General features: G+C 33.1%; 1 protein-coding gene across 5 annotated transcripts in view; it reads right to left on the bottom strand.

The window, feature by feature from the left end:
* Nucleotides 1-772: 772 nt before the first annotated feature.
* Nucleotides 773-21,556, bottom strand: part of LOC148600237 (voltage-dependent L-type calcium channel subunit beta-1-like) — a 42,976-nt gene continuing 22,192 nt past the window's right edge. For 4 of the 5 annotated variants that reach the window (XM_088559682.1, XM_088559681.1, XM_088559679.1 and 1 more), the window contains 9 exons: nucleotides 16,713-16,826; nucleotides 14,847-14,969; nucleotides 11,628-11,773; nucleotides 9,834-10,062; nucleotides 9,056-9,195; nucleotides 7,935-8,041; nucleotides 6,038-6,189; nucleotides 4,650-4,745; nucleotides 773-3,570 (listed from right to left, as the gene is read on the bottom strand). In XM_088559682.1, coding sequence (XP_088415808.1) covers nucleotides 3,097-3,570; nucleotides 4,650-4,745; nucleotides 6,038-6,189; nucleotides 7,935-8,041; nucleotides 9,056-9,195; nucleotides 9,834-10,062; nucleotides 11,628-11,773; nucleotides 14,847-14,969; nucleotides 16,713-16,826 — 1,581 coding nt within the window. In that variant the 3' untranslated portion in view covers nucleotides 773-3,096. Of the gene's footprint in view, nucleotides 3,571-4,649; nucleotides 4,746-6,037; nucleotides 6,190-7,934; nucleotides 8,042-9,055; nucleotides 9,196-9,833; nucleotides 10,063-11,627; nucleotides 11,774-14,846; nucleotides 14,970-16,712; nucleotides 16,827-18,336; nucleotides 18,786-21,556 lie in introns of those variants that run through there. The other variant, XM_088559680.1, reaches the window with a different exon arrangement.

Genomic DNA, 21,556 nt, shown 5'->3' on the forward strand with positions numbered 1-21,556 from the left:
CCGATGGAGTCTGGTAGCTTCTAATTCTGAGGTGCCTTCAAGTGCATCAGACAAACCAATGGAGTCTGGTGGCTTCTAATTCTGAGTTCGCCTGAATATAGCTGAAATATTGCTGCTTGGGCATTAAACCCCAACAAACAAACAAACATCTAATTCTGAGGTGCCCTTAAGGAGGTAGACCTAAGGTAAGGGACACAACTCTTAAAAATCATTGGAACGTTTTTATTCAGCATTTTACATCAATCTCATGTAAGCATCAAAGTGACTTGGACTAATTTCATTCTGTTTCAAATGAAAGCTTGGTAGGATTTGTTGAAATTGAATATGATACAAAATATATCACTGATTTCAAGAGTAATGTCCCTTACCCTAGGTCTACCTCCTTAAGTGCATCAGACAAACCGATGGAGTCTGGTGGCTAGTAGGCCTGATGTGCTCCTTAAGTGCATCAGACAGACTGATGAGCCAGGTGGCTACTAGATCTAAGGTGCCCCTTAAGTGCGTCAGATCAATGTAGTCCGGTGGCTACTACTCCTGCATTACAAAGAAAACTGTTGTTCTCTGGTAGCAAGCCACATGAAGGACATCTGCCATAAAGCGGACCAAATAAACAGAAATCAGCAAATTAGGTTTAATAGATTCTGCATGCCTGTCTAACATTTATATTTTTGACTTTTTAATGGTAAGCAATCACATGGTCTACATCAATATGGGACATGTGATTTAGAGTGACAGGAGACAAGCTTTCAGAACACAAATAATAAAGCCACAATGGAGATTAAAAATCCTTTTAATTACAAATCCAACAAATTAAGGAATATGACTGAAAAATTGTACAAGTTTTGTTAGACGCATAAATGACTTTTTTTTTATATATATGTATATATATATATAACATTGGTGAACTGACTCACACAAATATACATTACATATACATATATGTAACATCGGTGAACTGACTCACAGATATACATTACATATACGTAACATCAGTGAACACACTCGCCCATTACATTCTTTTATCATATAGTAGGCCAGTAATAGCCAAAAAAAAAAAAAACTTCAAATTTTAATAGTTTTTTTTTTTCATTAAACTTTCAAAACACTGCATGCAATGTACAATGTGACTTTTTCAGAAAATTGATCAGACTTATAATTCAGGACAACAAGTGATGACTCTAACCAAAAGGGAAATATGCACAGATTGTATCAACACTGACTGAAAAAAATGTTAAAAAATTATCAGTACAATAAACAGTAAATTTATTGTATCATATAACATAACAAAACATCAATGTAATTTACTAAAAAGCTACACATTGTGTAGAATGAAAATGGATTTCTCACAAATCATATATCATGGTCTTTTTATCTGAATTTCATAACAATATTCTATAAATGTTATCCACAAACCAAACAAAAAGTTAATACCAATTTTCCACCCATATAAATACAGATAGACAAATGAGAATAAAAGACAAGTTACTTAGATGTATATTTGAAGTTCTACCATTTTATTTATAGAGAATAAACCAAGTAAACATAAATGGTAGATTCTCATCCAACCTTCAATATAAATATGGTTAGGGCAGGAGGATTTTATTTTTTAATTTTATTTCTTACTTCATATTTGCTAGCCTAATCTTGGGTATTTGAAGTTTAAATATGTTCTAAATCCATAGCTACGTCAGTTTCAGAGAAGAAACATTGTTTTAGTCACCATGAAAAAAAAGATTTGTATGTTATAGTATCTTAATACTAGAAACTGATGCGAAAAAAATCCTGATTTTTTTAACCCCCCCTTTTTTTTCTTTTCAATTAATTTTATTTGGCCGATCTGATCAAGAATGCAATGCATCTGATTTGAAAAAAGTATTCTATACCTAAATCTGTTTCACGAAGGTGTGATGTACCTATTATAGTTCTCCAACAACTCAAATAATTTCAACAGAACAAAAACAAAAAAATTACTGATAACAACCATGAAATTGAGTAGATCTCTCTATTGCACTGTAAGATATCATTAGTATAAACATTTGAGATTCATAAATCCAGACCTCGATCACCGTAAAGAGTAAAAAAACATCAAATAAATAACATCAAATACAAATAACGTAAGTCTATTGCACAGTCTTCTAATGTAATTAATGATAATTACCTTCTATAGTCTTAAGATATTGATCAAGTTCAATTAAAGGCAGATATATTGTAAGTAAATAATTAAAAAAAAAAAAACATGAAAAATGTTTAACAACCATTAATTTATTTCATTCACAATGTATACAGATATAAATGTTATCCATAAAGATAATTGCACATAACATGTAGAACTCCTTGTTTTTATTTGGAACAGCCCGCCCAACTTTTTTAACCTCATTTTAAAGATGATTTTTATAATAATTGATCGTAATATTTCTCAAATTGACATTTTCAAGAAAAATTCTTATAACAACAAATGCATAGAAAATTAACTCTAAATATTAGTCTCACGCTTTGGAACCTTATTTGAATTTTAAAATTGCAACAAATTGAAAGAAAAACCAGCAATTATAAGTTAGATACTTGAATGTTGTAATTGCTTGTACAACTTTAAATAAATATGGCAAAAAAAAACCCAAACATTCATAAAATTATCAACAACAGAATTAACAGATTCCAACCATTCACATTCATACTGAGAAAATCTAGTTAAAACTTTCCATCCATGTGACATTAGAGTACAATTCAAAAAGGTGAAAAAAAATTGAAAAATCACATGACATATACAGGGAGATAATCTCTGTTCAAATATCAAATTGCTACTTATTGATTGGTTAACATATGGATGCACTAGAGTTTACATATGTTGATTGGTTGGGTCCAGTCACATGAAGATGTACTGTTACTTGGTTAATACATTGATTGGCTGGTTCATTGAGTACAGGTCTACACTGGTGAATGATGAACTATTCAAAACACAAAAACCATGTAACAAAGATGTTGATTGGTTAGTTCCACTATGAATGTAAACTCTATATTGATTGGCTAACTTAGAAAGAATGATGACCATGCTGACAGGAACAAATTGAAATATTTAAATTAATCATTATTGATTGGTTAAATATCTATACTGGCTTGCTTAATTGGTTTAAATTTAGAGTTCCGTGACGGTGACCCATAACGAGGATCCATAGAATCATCACTATAAAGTCTATCCTCATGTTTATAATCATGATCACGTAGCCGATGGTCTCTGTGATCACCTGACCTCAGATCACGTTCATGCATTTTATCGTAAGTTCGTCCCCCATCATGTTCATGTACATGTCTATTGTGATGCCCATGGTGTCCATCATGGCCTCGTTCTGGCGATATTGAATGCCGACGATGTTGATGTTGTCCACCATGTGGGGCCGTATTGTGCCTACTGAGTGATGCAGGGGAGTGTGGGCTATGTAAGTGATGACGCGGTGTATGGTGAGGCGCCATGTCAGGAGGGTTGGCAGCACGATAATAGGCTTCTAAAAACTCTGCTAAATGTTCACAAGCATCTTCTAACTGGTTCTCATCAAGTATCACATCAAACATATTCTGAAAAAAAATTAAAATCAACATTTATCGCCTTGTTACAGACAATGTATTGCAGACAAAGACATAACAGAAGTTTATTTTACTTGTTTTTGAGCTGATTTTTAATCTATCAGTACACCCAATATATACCAAAAATTACTTTTCAAAATGATACTAAAAAAAACATTTTCATACATCTTGCAATTCTGGTACATATACCAAAAAACTGAAATATATTTCACACTCTATTGGTAGTATTCACTACTTCTCTTTATGGTTTCAATACTGAAATAACTATTTCATACAGGTTAAGATACAGTATCAAGATGATTACATTATGTTGACCGAATGCCATTCCTGAATAACATGCCTTTACTTTTGCTGAGATGATCTTAAGGCTGATGCAAAGGTCTATATGAAGTTGATAAGACAATATATAGAACTTTTTTTCTTTATTCCCAGTCGGCAACTTTTACAAAAGAGGACTTTAGGTTTTACACTTATTCTGACGGGCAAATTAGTTTTCCACCCTATTTTAGCCATTCTAGCAAATATACAACTGATATTTAGTACATTGCTTTTCCAAGAAGTTACAGTTCAAGTTAAAATGTTGTTTGGGTCCAGTTGTTGAATTATGACCCTTGGACTTTAAAAATTAGTGCAGAACACTTTTTTTGTCATACTTGCAGAAGATTAAGCTCAAATTTTGTTCTGGTCTGTTGAATTTTCCCTGAATTATGGCCCTTGGACTTACAAAATTTTATTGCACTCAGTTTTTCACACTTTGCTCGTTAACAAATTATGCATGAAGTTTGCATAATTTTCTCTGGTAGAGGACTGTATTGCCATGCAATACTCTCAGCATGCTTGTTTACCTAAAGACTTCTTAAACTGATAGGTTGACATTGGGTGACATTTTCATGTCTATTAAATAAAAAAAATGACCACATAAGGATAAGGGACAAGTTAGACATACTGTCCCCACTTCAATATCCAGGACAGTTTTCTGAATAACTATTCATACCTTGCAAAAATTTAATGTTTTAGGACAAAAACAAGAGGAAACTGGGCTGTTTTATATACGTGTATTATAAACTTACACTATCACATTGATTTAACTTATCAGCAGCTACCAGCTGTACATTCATGTTACGACTCTGAGATTTACCACGGGATTTGATTAATCGCTGTAATACCTGAAATAACAAAATTCTATGAATCATTATCTTCTCAAATAACATTGGCACAAATGCCCCCACTGCAAACTTGAGGCTAAATAAACCAATTAAGTCCAGAGGGAGACAGAAATCGCATGCAAGAGCAAGGTTTTCTGTAAGGTTGGTGGCACCAAAAAAATTTGGAAAAAAAATCAAGAAAAAACTCCCTTTTATACTGTACAAGTAACTGGAACTTTTGCAATGTGCTCTATCAGGACACAGCATGATACACCTGTAGAGACTGAAGACTAATTTGTACACAAGACTTGAATTTGATACAATTATGAATTTCAATTTTGATTAAAAGTTTGAAACCAGATAGGATTTTTACAAGTTCTGAAATGGTCAAATAACTGAATTACATACAATATAACTTGGGGAAACAGACGGAGTGACAATATTATTTCTATATGCTCCCAAATTTTGCTTCCAGTAGAATAAACAATTTAACAAATTTGCCTGGAAATTTATGTGAGTGTTCATGAGAATTGAAACCACCCTAATAGTGTATAAAATTACTCCAGCAACTCCAACACATATGGTTGGAAGCTTATAAAAATCAAAAGGGAGTTAGCAAGTCATCAAAGTTCCATAATAATTGCTGAAAATATTTTTTGGTTGTGCCAAAAACTCTCCTTTTAATAAAGTCCCATACCTCAGATATTTAAAACAATTAAAAGGGAGCTTACATCAATAGAAAGAAGCTTCATAAAAATTGGTAAAAGCTATAGTGGCAAGTGTGAACAAAGGATGGACAACAGCATAATGATATTGGTAATAGAAAGAAACAATTCACCAAAGCTTCATAAAAATTGGTAAAAGTGTTTTTTAGTTATTGTGGCAAGTGTGAACAAATGATGGACAAAGCATAATAATCCTGGAAAGATTGCATTATTAGTTTCTAATGGATTTTTTTTGGTAATATTCTTCTAATCAAAAAAAAATTGTTGCCAGTTCCTTGAACAATGCCATTAGTTGTGAGTGGTAACAAACACTTAAGTCAGACTCACAGTAACATAGATCCTAATCCTAACCACCACACACTTTATACAATATTGCAAGATTTTACAGTTAGAAACAGATAAAAGTGTATTCACAAAAAGTTGTAAATGTAAAGCCATACTCTAGTAGTTACCTTGTGTTAAATTAGAAATTATTGAGATGTTTTTTATCATTCCAAAATTATTACTTAACATATATAAATAGACAAACATAGATGAAGATTTTTTTTTTCAGTATAATAAATAATACACAATAACAATGATAATGACCTTTGGTGAAGCTATTTTGACATAAACTATGATGGGTGCTAACGAAGTCTTGGCTAGTTGTGATGGATGGTTTATTGTATCACAATCTAAGGCTACTAGTTGTAGTTGTCGACATAAACCAAATATTCGTTCAATTTCCTCCTGAACCTCCCCTAAAAATAAAACATTTGGTGAATAAAATAGGTAAAAGATATGCACTATCTGATACAAAATTACTTACACCAGAGTATTTAAAGCTAAATCCCCTTCACTCCTATAATGCAAGAGGTTGGATTTCCTTCTACAGAGTTAGAAATAGAATACCCTTGAAAATGAAACAGGTAGGAACACCAAATCTCATATAATGAAGAAGGCAGGAACTCCATTCCAGCATACCTTAATTTTGGGATCCCCACCTTAAAGCAGGCAAGAAAAGCAAATTGCTCTTTCAACAGATAAACTGTATTTTTTTTTGACATTTCAAAACAAACATCTTCACAGAGGTTCAGTATAAAATTCTAAGTAACCTTTCTTCAAGAAAAAATAAATACACTACATTCTCTTCATTGCAGTTTTTATATAACATGAACCTTTCTAAGTAATTAAAATTAAAATTAAAAATAAAAATTAATTGTGGAAGTACCATTCCATATAAAATCAGATTGTACAGCATATGATAGAAACTGATTCCCTATGATTGTGTGGTTATGTATTTACTTTTAACATTTCTTTTCCAAAGTTTGAAGTTCTCTGATCTCAGCATTTTCTCTTCAGATATATATTTTACTCAAGAATGCACTATGATTCGAGAAGGTAACATGTGTCAGAAGTGAATGGTTTTGTTGTAGAGGTAAAGCCTATAAAAAACACATTAATTATTGCAGATTTTTATGTAGCTTAACGTGCTATACTAAATGCCATCCTCTTCATACCAATAGCATTCTGCTCTTTTAAGATATTTTTTAACAAAGAAAGCATTAAAACCCTATTTTGCAAGGGAGATAATTCATAAGTATTCAAAAGAAAACACAAACATTTTAATTAGTTATAACTGTTCAACTAGTGGTTTATCATATCATTGTTTGTTATTGTTTTAATCCTTAAACATTTAAGGAAAGAAATTAAATTATAATTTGGAAACCATCACCTGTCACTCATTCTTATATATTTGTTTGATTTTTATCATCATTTCCGTTTAACTGTTTTATATTGTATAAATTAGTTTGTTCAAATACGATAGAAAATATTTTCTGTTTTACATGTAGTATGAGTTGAATGTGCTGTTGTACGAGTGACCATATCTTAGATTATCAGGGTCATAGATTAAGTTAATAAAATAAAATACAACTTATTAAAACAGCAAATATTTTCTATCCTATTTGGACAAAATATTGCAATGGAAAAGAATGTAGAATATTTATTCTTCAAGGAAGGTTACATAGAATTCTATATTGCCTATGAGGGACAGACCTATTTGTACTAAAATATTAGACTTTGTTGATGACACACTGCTACAATCATGTCTAGACCAACAGGAATATGTGAGATGTCTTATAACTTGTGCTGTACATCTGCATTTGAAGTTCAAATAATCACTTCCTAAGTGCATACAGTACAGAGAGATTTTGAGCCATTCTTCTATCAGGACATCTACATATATCACGACATATATAGGACCTTGCTAACACTTTATTTTTTATACAGCAGGGATGATTTTAAGCCATTAACAAACAAGGCAGAAATGGGCAAAATCAGAAGTAAATAAATAGTTAAACAAAAAAAGAATCATAACAGTAAAATCCGGATTTGAAACAGCAGAAATCCTCTAAAATACCAGAAAAAACCATCCCCAATACTAACTCATATTTATAGAATTTAGTTATCGACAACATTAATTTTGTTTTGTGTGTGTACTTACCAACAGCAGTCATTTTATTGGTACTAGTACCCAGTACCCTATTTGGTTTGTTAATTATTGATTTTCTAGCTAAAGATATATCTACAGAAACTCTTGTAATGATTATTCTGAAAAAAAAAAGAAAAAAAAACATATTTAAAGAATGGTAAGTCATTAAAGCATTGTAAGTTTCACTCTGATAATCCTACCAACAACTACCTGTCTGTCTAAGATTTTCATGGGGCACATTTTTCAATAGCAAAATTTTTTTAGGTAAAAATAAAAAATTTAAACAGCAAGATACGATCCACACCAGTCAAACACTGTGGACACAATGTTAGTTTTTGATACACTTCAACATAGGACTTAAAAATTCATTATGGACACAACTGGTTTGGAAACAATATTGCACAATATCTTGAAATTCAATTCAAATTAAAATTCTGCTTTCAAAATACTGTCATGGATCACTTTGAATCCCATTATCTCAAAAGCAGTTAATGATAGAGTAAATTTGCTAGCATACTTATTAAACCCCTTGTAAAGAGGAACAATTTTCAACAACAAAAAAATCATTAAAATAAGAAGAAAACTTTTTAAATACAGTCTTCCAAAAAATGATGTTTTCGTCCCCTTAGATCCCTTGATATTCATAATTGGTGAGAAATATTCAAATACTGATTAAAAAATGCAGATATGAACTTCCAGTTAAGGAATCCAGAGGAAAAAAATTCAAGTGGACCAAAAAATAAGTTGACTTTTTTTTTCAGGATGTGTTGCCATTTTTGCCCCTTATAACAAAGCTGTAAGATATAAGAATTCTGACTGACATAAGGAAACAGGGAATTTCATAAAGAACTAAATAAAACAAGAATTCTCAAATTTGGACCAAATATAAAACAGTTTTTTTAGGGTGTGGCCACTTTTTGGCTAAATACTATTGAAATCTGTTATATATTTGTAACTCATTTTATAAGAAAACAATAACTGTCAAAATTGAATGAGAATTAAACCTTCTACGTCAATTTTCGATAAACACCCATATTTGCCCCATTAATATTTGATGCAAGTATATTATTTCTAGGTACTTGTTTTAATTATTTTCTTTCTAACAAGAATGATTAAAGCTACATTGTACTTACTTGCCCTCAAATTTATGTTTTAAGAAATCAAAAAGAGCTTTCTGCATCATATCAGTAACTTCATAGCCCTTTAATGAAGGTCCTACCAAAACTATAGGTCTCATAGAAGGCACTACCTCATATGGTGGAATACTATCAGACTAAAAAGAAAATATTGATATTACAAGGAATTTTAATTGCAACAGGATTTCACTTTATTTTCAAAATCCAGAACCATTTATTTTAAGATTTGATTAAAACCGCAAATGCAAGTTATTAAGTAGCACTCCAGCTAAGAATCATGCAAAATGTGATTCATGGGTAAAAACCCAACATATTTTTATTTTTGATATTTTGTTTGAAATGCCATAATAAACAGAAATTCAGCTTTTCATATAACCCGTGTTCTTAAGAGATAAAAATTATATAGAATGCACTGCAGATTTCAAAATTATGTGAGATAACTCTATACTTAAGAGCAGGCAGATTTGAATGAATAATTACACATTTCATAGTGTAGACCAATAAAACAATTTAATTACAAAAATAAAATATATGTTGCTTTTTTTTGGGGTGTATCACATTTTTCAGAGTTTGCATGATTCATACAAAGACAGCTACTTAACAACCCTACGTAAAAATTGATGATGTTTCTGTTAACAGTAGTGTTGAATAATATAAAGAAGACCAAACAAGCCCAAGTCGCTAAAGGTTTATTTCAATTGGAGGAATACAATCACAATAGGTTACAAATTAGATACTGATCACACTGATTACCCTCCTTTGTATGAAGACTTACCTTTTTGAAAAACGTCTTCTTTTTCTCTTTTCCACTAGGTGCTGTTACACTACTGGAAGGTTTTGAGTTGCCAGCACTATCACTATCATCCACAGTGCTTTGGCCTCCATCCATACCATTTTCTGTGTCCATTCCAATAACACCTAGATCTGGAGTAGGAGGTGTTGAGCCACGAGAATTGGAAGGATTTGTACCACTACCTCCTATTTGGGAGGAAGAAGGGTCTTTTCTGTAACCATAAAAAAAATTCTTATTTTCTATCAAGTGATATAAATTCTCCTGTCATTGATCTGCAGCTACAAATAACTGAATGGTAACTTAAACTACGTGTCAGGGTTTTAATGGTTACTTCAGAGCGGCTGCATCCACCTGCTGAGCCACACAAAAAAGTGGATTGTTTGTAGAGGGCATTATTGTCATCATACCTATCAAGTTTCAAAATACTGGAACCCATAGGTTCAGGAGTTGATCTTTGAACATTACACAACCAGAAGCTTGAATAGCCTATGATGGCCATCTAGTTTGATCAACTAAAATTTATCACATGTTAAAGTTTTCCTTTTCATTATTTTTGGCCTAGTTTAGTCACCATTGGTTGAGTAGAAGCAGTGGTTTAAGTGTATGCATAGTATTTTAATGTGTCTTATACTGCAATTATTTTATTTGAATAACCAAAATGTATTAATAAATTAACAGTCACTGACAGTATATAATACTATGCCTTCTTTCCCACCCTTGCATGGACTACCTGTTTATCATTTTTGGAGGCCACCAGTGGGGAAAAATATTATACATATATATGACATATAAAATTATACTTGATTAAAATATGATTAAGACTGCAGTATAAAGACAATATCAGTTTTTGACTAGAATACTAGAAATTAAGATATAAGAATTATGCAAGAATGGAAAAAAAAACTGGCTAAAGAGCTCCATAGAGCACAAGTAACTTGTTTTAAATATTTGTATATACATGTAGTATTGGACTCTATACAGATATTACTTACATATAAATATTTAACAATCAATACTTTATTCAACTTCAATGAAACATGCAGTACAATTAAGGCCTGTAAGTAGTACATAAAGAGTTGATAGTACTTACATAGTACAAAGTCCACCACCCCATCAACCAACAGTTCCTGACTGTAGTTGATAGTACTTGCACAGTTAGTGTGCCCCCCCCCCCATTAACCAACAGTTCCTGGCTGTAGTTGATAGTACTTAAATAGTTACTGTGTACCACCCCATCAACCAACAGTTTCTGACTGTAGTTGATAGTACTTAAACAGTACACAGCATAAAGTCCACCACCCCATCAACCAACAGTTCCTGGCTGTAGTTAGTAGAACTTACACTATATTAAGTCCCCAACCCATCAATCAATAGTTCCTGGCTGCAGTTAGTAGTACTTACACTGTATTAAGTCCACCACCCTATCAACCAACAGCTCCTGGCTGTCACTGAGAGTACTTACACAGTACACAGCATTAAGTCAACTACCCCATCAAACCAACAGTTCCTGGCTGTAGTTGGTAGTACTTACACAGTTTAAAGTGTATCACCCCCATCAACAAACAGTTTCTGACTCTAGTTGATGGTACTTACACAGTATAAAGTCCACCACCTTATGAACCAACAGTTCCAGGCTGTTGTTGGCAGTACATACACAGTATAAATTAGACACCCCTATTCACCAGTAGTTCCTGGCTGTAGTAGGTACTATTTACACAGTAATTAAATGACCTCCCTGTCCACAAGCAGTTCCTTGCTGTAGTAGGTAGTACTTACACAGTATAAAGACGACCACCCCGTCCACCAGCAGTTCCTGGCTGTAGTTGGTATTTCATGTTTTCTAACTTGGCAGGGCTAGGTATGAAGCCTACATTACATCCTTCCTTTACTACACGCCCTATCCACCAGTCATTGTTAAATTTCTGAACAGAAAAATCAACATTATCTCAGAGTTTTGTAGGCCAACACTTACAACAATATAAGTAATTATTAACTTACATATTACATAAACAGCAGATCATAGGATAATAAAGATATACAGATTACTATAAATATTTAAGATAATTAGTAAAAGTCAAACCTAAATTAACACATGAAAATTACGAAGTGTAGCTACAGGCATCTTTTTAGCAAATGTTCTAAATACAATACCAGATAGAATACACACTGTTTTCAGAATCTTGATAGTCAATCAGATTCTGATAAAAGATTAAAATATATTTAAATAGAGTTTTTATGTCTTCAACCTTGCTTTTAATCACATGCACATGCACATGCTGTGACATGGTTAGGACCTTTGACCATTAACAATTTTACATCACTGAATTTACAGATAAATGCCTCTAATCCAACCCCCCCACCACCAAAAAAAATGTATTCAACTGCTTTATAATAGGAAGCACACGATGAAGAAAGGGAGGTAATAAAAAATAATAATGAAGAATAAACGCGATATCATCATGTTGGAACTACCAACAATGATACTGTAATGACTTAGAAGTGTTTTGAAGATTCTGGCCTTAAATGATTTGGACTTAAGTAGACCCCATCAGTGAGTCATGTCGCCCTCTAAACCCAATAAGTGTGCCATCCCCCCTCAAAACCCCCCTCTAGCAATTTCTCTTTACTAAACCAAGACAGTAAGTCATGTCTCTCTACAAAACCAGACAGTACACCATTTCCCCCTCTAAACCCTAACAATGAGCCATGTCTTCCTTGTAAACCAACCAATGTGCCATGCCCCATCTAGCGAAATCCGAGAACAATGTCTCCTTTCTAAACCCAATCAGTGAGCCATGCCTCCCTAAAGTAAAATCAGAGAGCAATGTCTCTCTTCTAAACCCAAACTGTGAGCCATGTCTTTCTACAAAACGAAGTAAGCCACTTTCCCCTCTATACCATAACAATGAACCATGTCTCCCTTCTAAACCCAATCAGTGAACCATGCCACCCTGTAGCAAAATCAGAGCAATGTCTCCCTTCTAAACCCAGATAGTGAGCCATGTCTCTACTTAATAAAGAAAGTAAACCACTTCCCCCTCTAAACTCTAATAATGAGCCACATCTCCCTTCTAAACCCAGATAGTGAGCCTTGTCCCACTCTAAACCCAACCAGTAATTCTTTAAAGTACTGTTTTATGAACATTTTCATACTTAATTCTAAAAAAAACAAAAAAAACAACAACAAAAAAAACGCCTGTATGCAGAAAATGGAAAGATAAAATATAAAGAGAACTTAACCATATAGGAAAATATAAAATATCAGAAAAACATGGCAATTCCATGATTAATTCAACACCTATGGGAGCCAACATCAATATCAGAATTATGTAATAGACAACAATAATACTGCTCTTCTTTCAATCATTTACAAGCTTAAGGGTGATTATAAACCAGAAGTAAGTGTAAGTTTGAGATTTACAAAGCCTTGCTACATTCATTCAATTTAAATATTCTGGCAGTTCCTAAAATACGTTGTCAATTTTTATGAACAAATAGGACTAGAAATCTCCATATGATTGCAATATTTGTTGTAATTTTGCTTGTCATTGGATAACACAATTAAGTTTACAGATTATGGCCATACATTAAGTCCCTTCAGGATTATTCATAGCTCACTACAATATGGTATCCATTTCTTCATGTGTGTACTTCTTTTTTATTGTAGTATACTAACTGTAAACTTCCTTTGTGTACTTTTTATTGCATTATACTAACTGTAACTTCCTTTGTGTACTTCTCTGATGTCTGTTGCTGATATGAAGCAATAATGATATGATTGATTGATTGATTGTGGTTTGAAGTTTCCATGACAGACACTCAGTAGACGGTGCATTTCAGAATAAAACATTAGACCAATTGAACAACCTCTGACATAATTAGTCAGATCTTTATATTTATAAACAATAGCTGCTTTTTATTACTCTGACATAATGAGTCAGATCTTTATATTTATAAACAATAGCTGCTTTTTATTACTCTGACATAATGAGCCAGATCATTATTTATAATGAGTCAGATCTTTATATTTATAAACAATAGCTGCTTTTTATTACTCTGACATAATGAGCCAGATCTTTATATTTATAAACAATAGCTGCTTTTTTATTACTCTGACATAATGAGCCAGATCTTTATATTTATAAACAATAGCTGGTTTTTATTACTCTGACATAATGAGCCAGATCTTTATATTTATAAACAATAGCTGGCAAGCAGACATTTAAGGATTTCAACACATAATATCAATGATTACAACAGCTGGAAATCCTGATATATTTCATAACTGCTGAAAATCATGATATATCTCATAACTGCTGGAAATCATGATATATCTCGTAACATAATAAATAGTGAACTGAACAGCTGAAATATGGCAAGTACTGCAGGACTTCAATCCAAACATCTTCTCGGGAACAAGGCACCCATGATTTTTCTTTAAAGAGAACAGACAGAGGGAAACGAGAAAAGAAACAATGTGCAGGGCTTCATCATGAATAATTCTGACATTCTGAAAATGACAGCATAAAATACAAGCGTGAGTAATCAATAAGTGTTATACAATGACTGTATAATATAGCTATGACTTATTGATTTTTACTCACTACACCATCCTAATCAGCTGTAGACCTTCAACTTATCTTTCAACTTCAAATTTGCAATAACGTACATGTATTACAAAACATTGCGAAAATTTTTAAGTTTTCTTGGAACTATGTTGTGGTAAATGACCAATAAAATGTTCTTTCATTGTCTCAAATTCCTAAAAACTCCATTCTTCTCGAACATTTGTAGGCAGTCTTCACTATTAAGCAGTAGTCCAAAGCCCAAGGAAGTGGGCCTGTAAAATTAACTACTAGCCAATAGTCACTTAATAAAAATTTCGGAAAAATGTATTTCAGGCCAGTGAACTAATTAGTTGGTTGTGAAAACTGTATAGGAGTATATAGAATAAAACAGCTGGTAGTTTCTTAGATGCTTCATATTGTGTAATACCTCTTTTATATGAAGAAAATCTTTAATATCAAAGTTGACATGATGATGCTCCACTGGACACTCTTTGTCACCATCCCCATTATATGCCACATTAGTACGTACAGCAAATGCTACTGGCTTAGTCTGAAAAGAAGAAACATTCAAATACATGTAGTATAGCAACATCAGTATACAGGGCAAAAGGTACTGGCTTAGTCTGAAAAGGAGAATAATTCAAGTACATGTAGTACAGTAACATCAGTATACAGGGCAAAAGGTACTGCTTAGTCTGAAAAGAAGAATAATTCAAGTACATGTAGTATAGCAACATCAGTATACAGGGCAAAAGGTACTGGCTTAGTCTGAAAAGGAGAATAATTCAAATACATGTAGTATAGCAACATCAGTATACAGGGCAAAAGGTACTGGACACAATATCAGTTTTTGACACACTATTCATAGGGACTTACATGTAAAGCTCATTATGGACACAATATTGCACATTATTTTGAAATTCAATTTAAGAATAAGGGTCATTAATGGATCACTTTGTAATGTTTTATCTCAAAAAACAGTAAATAATATGACTAATTTGGTATACATACTTCCTCTTGTATTTTGGCTTGGACTTTCATATGGGATCCACAATCTAGCACAAATTTTGAAATGCAATTAAACAAAATTTATATGTCATTTTTTTTGAATGTGGCCCATTTGACCCCTCATAACTTGAAAATAGTAAGAGATGACATCTGAATTCTGATTGACAAATGCAGGCTGTATTGTTCATAAGAATCCATTTTTTTTTTAATTTCAGAATTGGATCAATAATAAACAAGCTACTTTCTTGACATCAGGAAAATGATGCATGATTCTGGCATCCTCCCCTTTTAGGTCCCAAAAATACCAGAAGAGATCTGAACAACCTACTAAAAAAATATTTCAAAATCAGACTAGAAATAAACAAGCTACCTACAAGGAATTGAAAAAAAATACTTGTTCCTGGCCCCTTTGTTGTCCCTTATTCTTACTTGGCTCAAGTCACAACCCTAAAATCAATAACAGTCCTTGGCACCTTAAAATATAATTTGAAAAGGATTCATTCACTTATAGTCAAGTTATTGTCTGAACATCCGGAAAATGCATGTTTCCGGCCCCACTTTTTGGCTCCTAACTTCTGAAAAGTTCCAAGTCTTTACCTAATAAATCAATCCAAGTCAGACCAAAGTGGTATAGAATATAAAGGAACAATACAATAGACATTCCTATGCTTTTATTGGAGTTATATAGTTAAATTTCATGAACTGTTTGTTTTAGGCCCTTTTCGGTCCCTTATTCTAAATGGGTTGAAGTATAACCACCCCCCCCCCCACCAATCATTAACAACCTTCCTTGTGCTGTTTGGAACCATGTTATAAAATTTTATAAAGATCAACCAACTACCAACTAATACTCAAATTATGGCATGAAACCAAATGTCTATGAACAATGATGACACAGAAGACAACAGCGCCATACCAATATACAACTGCAAATTTTTAAAACATTATAGCCAATGTAACTCAGCTCAAAGGAGAACTACTGTAGTTGACATTTTTAACAGATTTTTGTAATGTAAGCATTAAATATTACTTTCAGGTACCAAGTTCATAGGAAAGTCTTGTATACACTTGAGCAATATTTCATGAAGAGTCAAAATTTCAAAAAATGTTTGATTTAAAAGTCATCAATTTTTTTTATAATTTCCTCTAAACTTAAGCTAAAAATCCAGAAAGTTTCATGTCAACATTAGTTTTTATTTGCAGCTGAAATAGTAGCGCAATGTATTGAGATTTCCCAGACAAAATTAGTATTATATAAGTCTAGCACTATTGCTAGTTAACTTACTTTAGCCTTTAGTAGCTGGTCCTTGGCTTGTCTTGATGTTTCTTTTCTAAGAGCATCTCGGTCATCATCCAGTGAGACATCTGAAGGTTGACTGTTATTAGATTCCCCTGAACCCTGTAAATAAATAATGTACAGATCATTCAACACTGAAAATATATGAAAATCACGACTTAGTTTGTGACTTTAAACAACATTGAAATTTTACACAACATGGACCATTAGAAGTTTGTTTTTGGTCCTTTTTGGCCATTAATTTCTAAAAGTTTGAGCCACAACTGCTAATTTCTAACCTAACCCTTCTTTTGTGTTATGGAACCTTGTGATAAAATTTCTGTTATCCAAATGATTAGAGAGGACATGGGTAACACAGATGACAATAAAGCTGCTGACAACAGCCCCATACTATATTATTGCTAAAAATAGGCAACAGCACCATACTACGTGTGTATATTACAACTCAAAGTAGACAACAGTGCCATATTATATCACAGCTAAAAGTAGACAACAGCGCCATACTATATAACAGCTAAAAAGTAGACAACAGCGCCATACTATATAACAGCTAAAAAGTAGACAACAATGCCATACTATATCACAGCTAAAAGTAGAAAACACGGCCATACAATATAACAGCTAAAAAGTAGACATTAGAACACATACTTTATAAGGGAGGTGCCCTGTGCAGGTCCGGGTGTTAAAAGAATAGGCCTGCAGCAGCGCTAAGTTTGTCGTAAAAGGCGACTAAATAGTGCTCAGAACCCTAGCCGGGGGCTAGGGCGCTCTGCCCACAGAGCAACTGGGATGTGTGCCCCAGGTGGTTGAATGGGGTACCCCTGGCGTGTTACATGCTGGGGTTGTCAGGCTATAATATGGAAAACCTGACTGCAAACCATAGTGGTACCCTGTGTTGCGAAAGATGTCACGTTCCTCGCACATTAAAGAACCCTACTGTGGTATTCTCCCGGAGTAGGAACCATAGGGTTTCGCCACAGGAGGCTAAATTGCCCGACCCTACCCACCTCTCCCTATTTCCAGTGGCAATCTAAATTTGTCGACCCCATTGTCCTTGTGTCCCATCCCTCTTTCATTTCATCATCATTTCATGTTCATCGTCTGAATATAGCTGAAATATTGCTGCTCAAACGTTAAACAAACAAACGAACAAACAAATAAGGGAGGTAACTCAGAAAACACCTATTCCCCATGTTAATAATGAACAGGTATACAAAATTCAACAGTAATGAACAAAAGTTGTAGTAAAACTCTAGGTCATTAGTACCAATTATTGCTTAAGTACCCTAGAGTTGTAATTATAGATCAGCTAGTACAAGTTACCAGGGTCAGTGTTGATTGACTGGATCGACTAGTACAAGTTACCAGGGTCAGTCCTGATTGACTGGATCGACTAGTACAAGTTACCAGGGTCAGCCCTGATTGACTGGATCGACTAGTACAAGTTACCAGGGTCAGCCCTGATTGACTGGATCGACTAGTACAAGTTACTAGGATCAGCCCTGATTGATTGGATCGACTAGTACAAGCTACCAGGGTTAGTCCTGATTGACTAGATCAACTAGTACAAATTACCAGGGTCAGTCCTAATTGATTGACTTGTGGTACTTACCAAAGAAGATGAGCTATCCAGTAGATTGTACTGGTCCTGTGACTGCAGTTTTACTGCAACCATCATAAACATATGTGAGAGCAGTGAGCTAGCAACTTTTTTTACATTCTGATTAATTTCCAAAGAAAAGTGTTCTTGATTTGATGATAATTTATAGCTCAGTCCAAAGCATGAACATCAAAATCTAGATCCAAAATATTGTAATACACTTCATCTCTGTTCTCATAACATGATTCATCAAGCATACACTAACAGAAAGCTGTCTGATCTATTTATAATATTGAGGGTTACATTACATTTCCTTAAAATCTTTCGACATCATCTGTAACCATCACAGGAAATGATAGACACATTAAAATCTCAGAAGATTAACTGGAGTTTCCAGCAATATCCAATATTACAGGTGGCTAGACACACACAATACAAACAAAAGTACTACAAATCCAATCAACCAAACAAAGAGATATTGATCTGTTACAATTCAATGCCCTCATCGAAATTTTTGTAAATCATTAGCAACTAGCTTAATCAAACGCAGATATTCATGATCAGCACTGTCATTTTCTACAAATTGTCATTTCTAATTAAGTCAAACACCCAAGAGACTAGGATACAATTTAGAGTTCCAGGAATCAAAGAATCAATGATACACATAGCAAAGGGAGATAAATCAATATAACAAGTCAGGAAACATACTACAGGATCATTTAAAATGCAAGCGATTTGAGGTCCAAAATGATAATATGATAAAAATACATGTATAACTGAATGTATCAAATCTTTCTCTGCAAGCAGTTGATCTGCATCTGAAATTTAAGTTTTTACATCTAAAAAACCAAATGCTCTTTCCAAAATGTAAACTACATCTGTAAAAAATAAATAAATAAGAATTCTGAGTTCATTGAGAATTTGTTCTTTATAAGCATAATTTTCAAAAGTACATGAAATTTACGAAAGCATATTGACCTGCTGAAGTGGTACAAAAAACACTAGTAAAATGGATTTTAAATTCACAAACAGAAGCAAAAAAGCAAATCAAGTATCTTTCGAGAAAAAAAAAGACAATCTGAAGAAGCAATGGGTTACTGGTATAAATGATGATTTGTAACACCAAAGAATCGAGTGAAATTATCACCAAAAATATTTAAAACTAAGCTCAATATACGCAGCCAGAGTACCAAGCATGAGAATCCTGATTATCTTATGAGGCTCTTTTGGCTGCGTAGGTATTGACATTAATGCAATGGATGCTGTGCAACTTGAAATACATGTACATGTAATAACTTACTATTAGCCAAGCTCTCAAATATTCATTCAACATCATAATGTCAGCTTTAAAAGACAAGAATTTTTGTTAAAGACTTTTTAGTGACATTCAATCTGACAATGTACCTGGGCTAACATCTACTGACCAGTAGGGTATAATACATGTTTTTTTTATGATACCAGATTTTGACTCAAATATTGGAGAATAATAAATAAATAAAAACAAATACAACTGTATAATACTTCTAACAGGAAATCAATATATATTGACTTTTCATCATGTGTAAATTAATAATTCATTATTTAATTCTGCTTATGTTTGTTGCTGGTAAAAAGCAGAAGTGTTGAATTTTATGTCAAGGTCTGTGTAATTAGATTATTGACATGTCATTTGTCAGATACAAACAAATCTTAGATGCAAATCTCAAGCATCTATAATCATTTCGTAAAGTAACAAACTTTAGAATCATGACAATACCTACTGTTTAATCAAATATTAATATATTGTTAATTCTCAGAACAAATACTTCTATGTACTCAGTTCTACAGAGCCAGTTTCACAAAATAATCCCAGGTGTAGAATTGGTCATAAGTCATGACATCGGTAATAGAATAGTGTAATTACCACCAATTTTACACTGAGGACTTCTTATGACTGCAGGTTTTAAGTGCACATCAAAGACTTGACACAAAGACCAAGTACATGTACCATTACAAATCTGTTTCTCTGATCCACAAACTGATAACTTACATTCTCAATCTTGAAATATTGGGAAAGAGTAATCATGGGAACAAAGAGTATGAGAAAGGAAACTATTATCATGATTATTATGTTTCTAAAGTAGTAAAGATGCAAACATAGGCAAATACTGAGTCAACACCTGAGCAACACAAAAAAAACTGAAGTTTTGAAAAGTCATATATGTAACAATTCTTTCTCCTTTGGTTTCACATTAGAAGAAACTTGAAAAGCAGCCAAAGAAAAAAAACATTAATTCATAGAAACCCATTCATACATGTCCATCATGTTACTCAGATGTTATGAAGAATGGGCCAAATGCTGAGTTACAAATTGTATGATAGATTATGAGAAATCAGGTCATTGATTAGAAATGCTAAAAGCACTAATATCATTTGTTTGTAAAGATTGTCAGTCAATGAGAGGAAGACCTGACAACTAAACATTTGGTCAGTCAATGAGAGGAAGACCTGACAACCATTTTGGAGACCATCATGCTTGATCAACTTCAAAAACTGTAGATTTCTATCCAAATGTACCCTCCTACCACTTCTCCAGTCATAACTTTTCTTCGTTTACTATCCCCCAATTTTATAATCTGTTTAAATTGATTTGGTTCTGGGCTCTGTCCTAATGATGCATGAAATATTTACAGCTGCACTTTAAAATCATAACAATCAATGCAAGTAGCTGAACAATCAAGTTATTCAAATTTATGTACGACTCCAAACAACATTCACTGCTAGACAATTGGATACAAAGTTATGTATAAGATGGCAGTTGAACATTTGGTGCAGGCAAAATAACCTAAGAAATACAAGGAGTATAAACTGTGATAGACAGAACAGACAAATGTCTCTCTAGGATCATAACAAGTTAGTATGCCGAGTTATAGATTCATATATGAACAATCTAATTCAGTTAATTCTACAGGGAAGTAGTTTTCTTAGAATATCTGTAGAAACAAATTAAGCATCCATAAAATGAACTGGTAAAGAACTATTTTATAATGGTGCTGCTTACATTGCTAAAATCATACAAATAATCAGCTTACAATCAGCATACCAAATAAAAAAGTCAGTAAAAATGTCATGGACAAGTATGTCATCTGCTTTTTTTCAAAAGGTAGGGAGCTTGTCTAAGACACAATATATACAACTTATCATGTTTAAACTCCTTCAATACTGTTCCCAGTGGTTCGGAAAGAAATTTTGA

The sequence above is a fragment of the Perna viridis genome, chromosome 13 (genome assembly GCF_037379345.1).
Source record: "Perna viridis isolate PV_CMFRI_1.1 ecotype Kerala chromosome 13, ASM3737934v1, whole genome shotgun sequence".
Taxonomy (NCBI): Eukaryota; Metazoa; Mollusca; class Bivalvia; order Mytilida; family Mytilidae; genus Perna; species Perna viridis.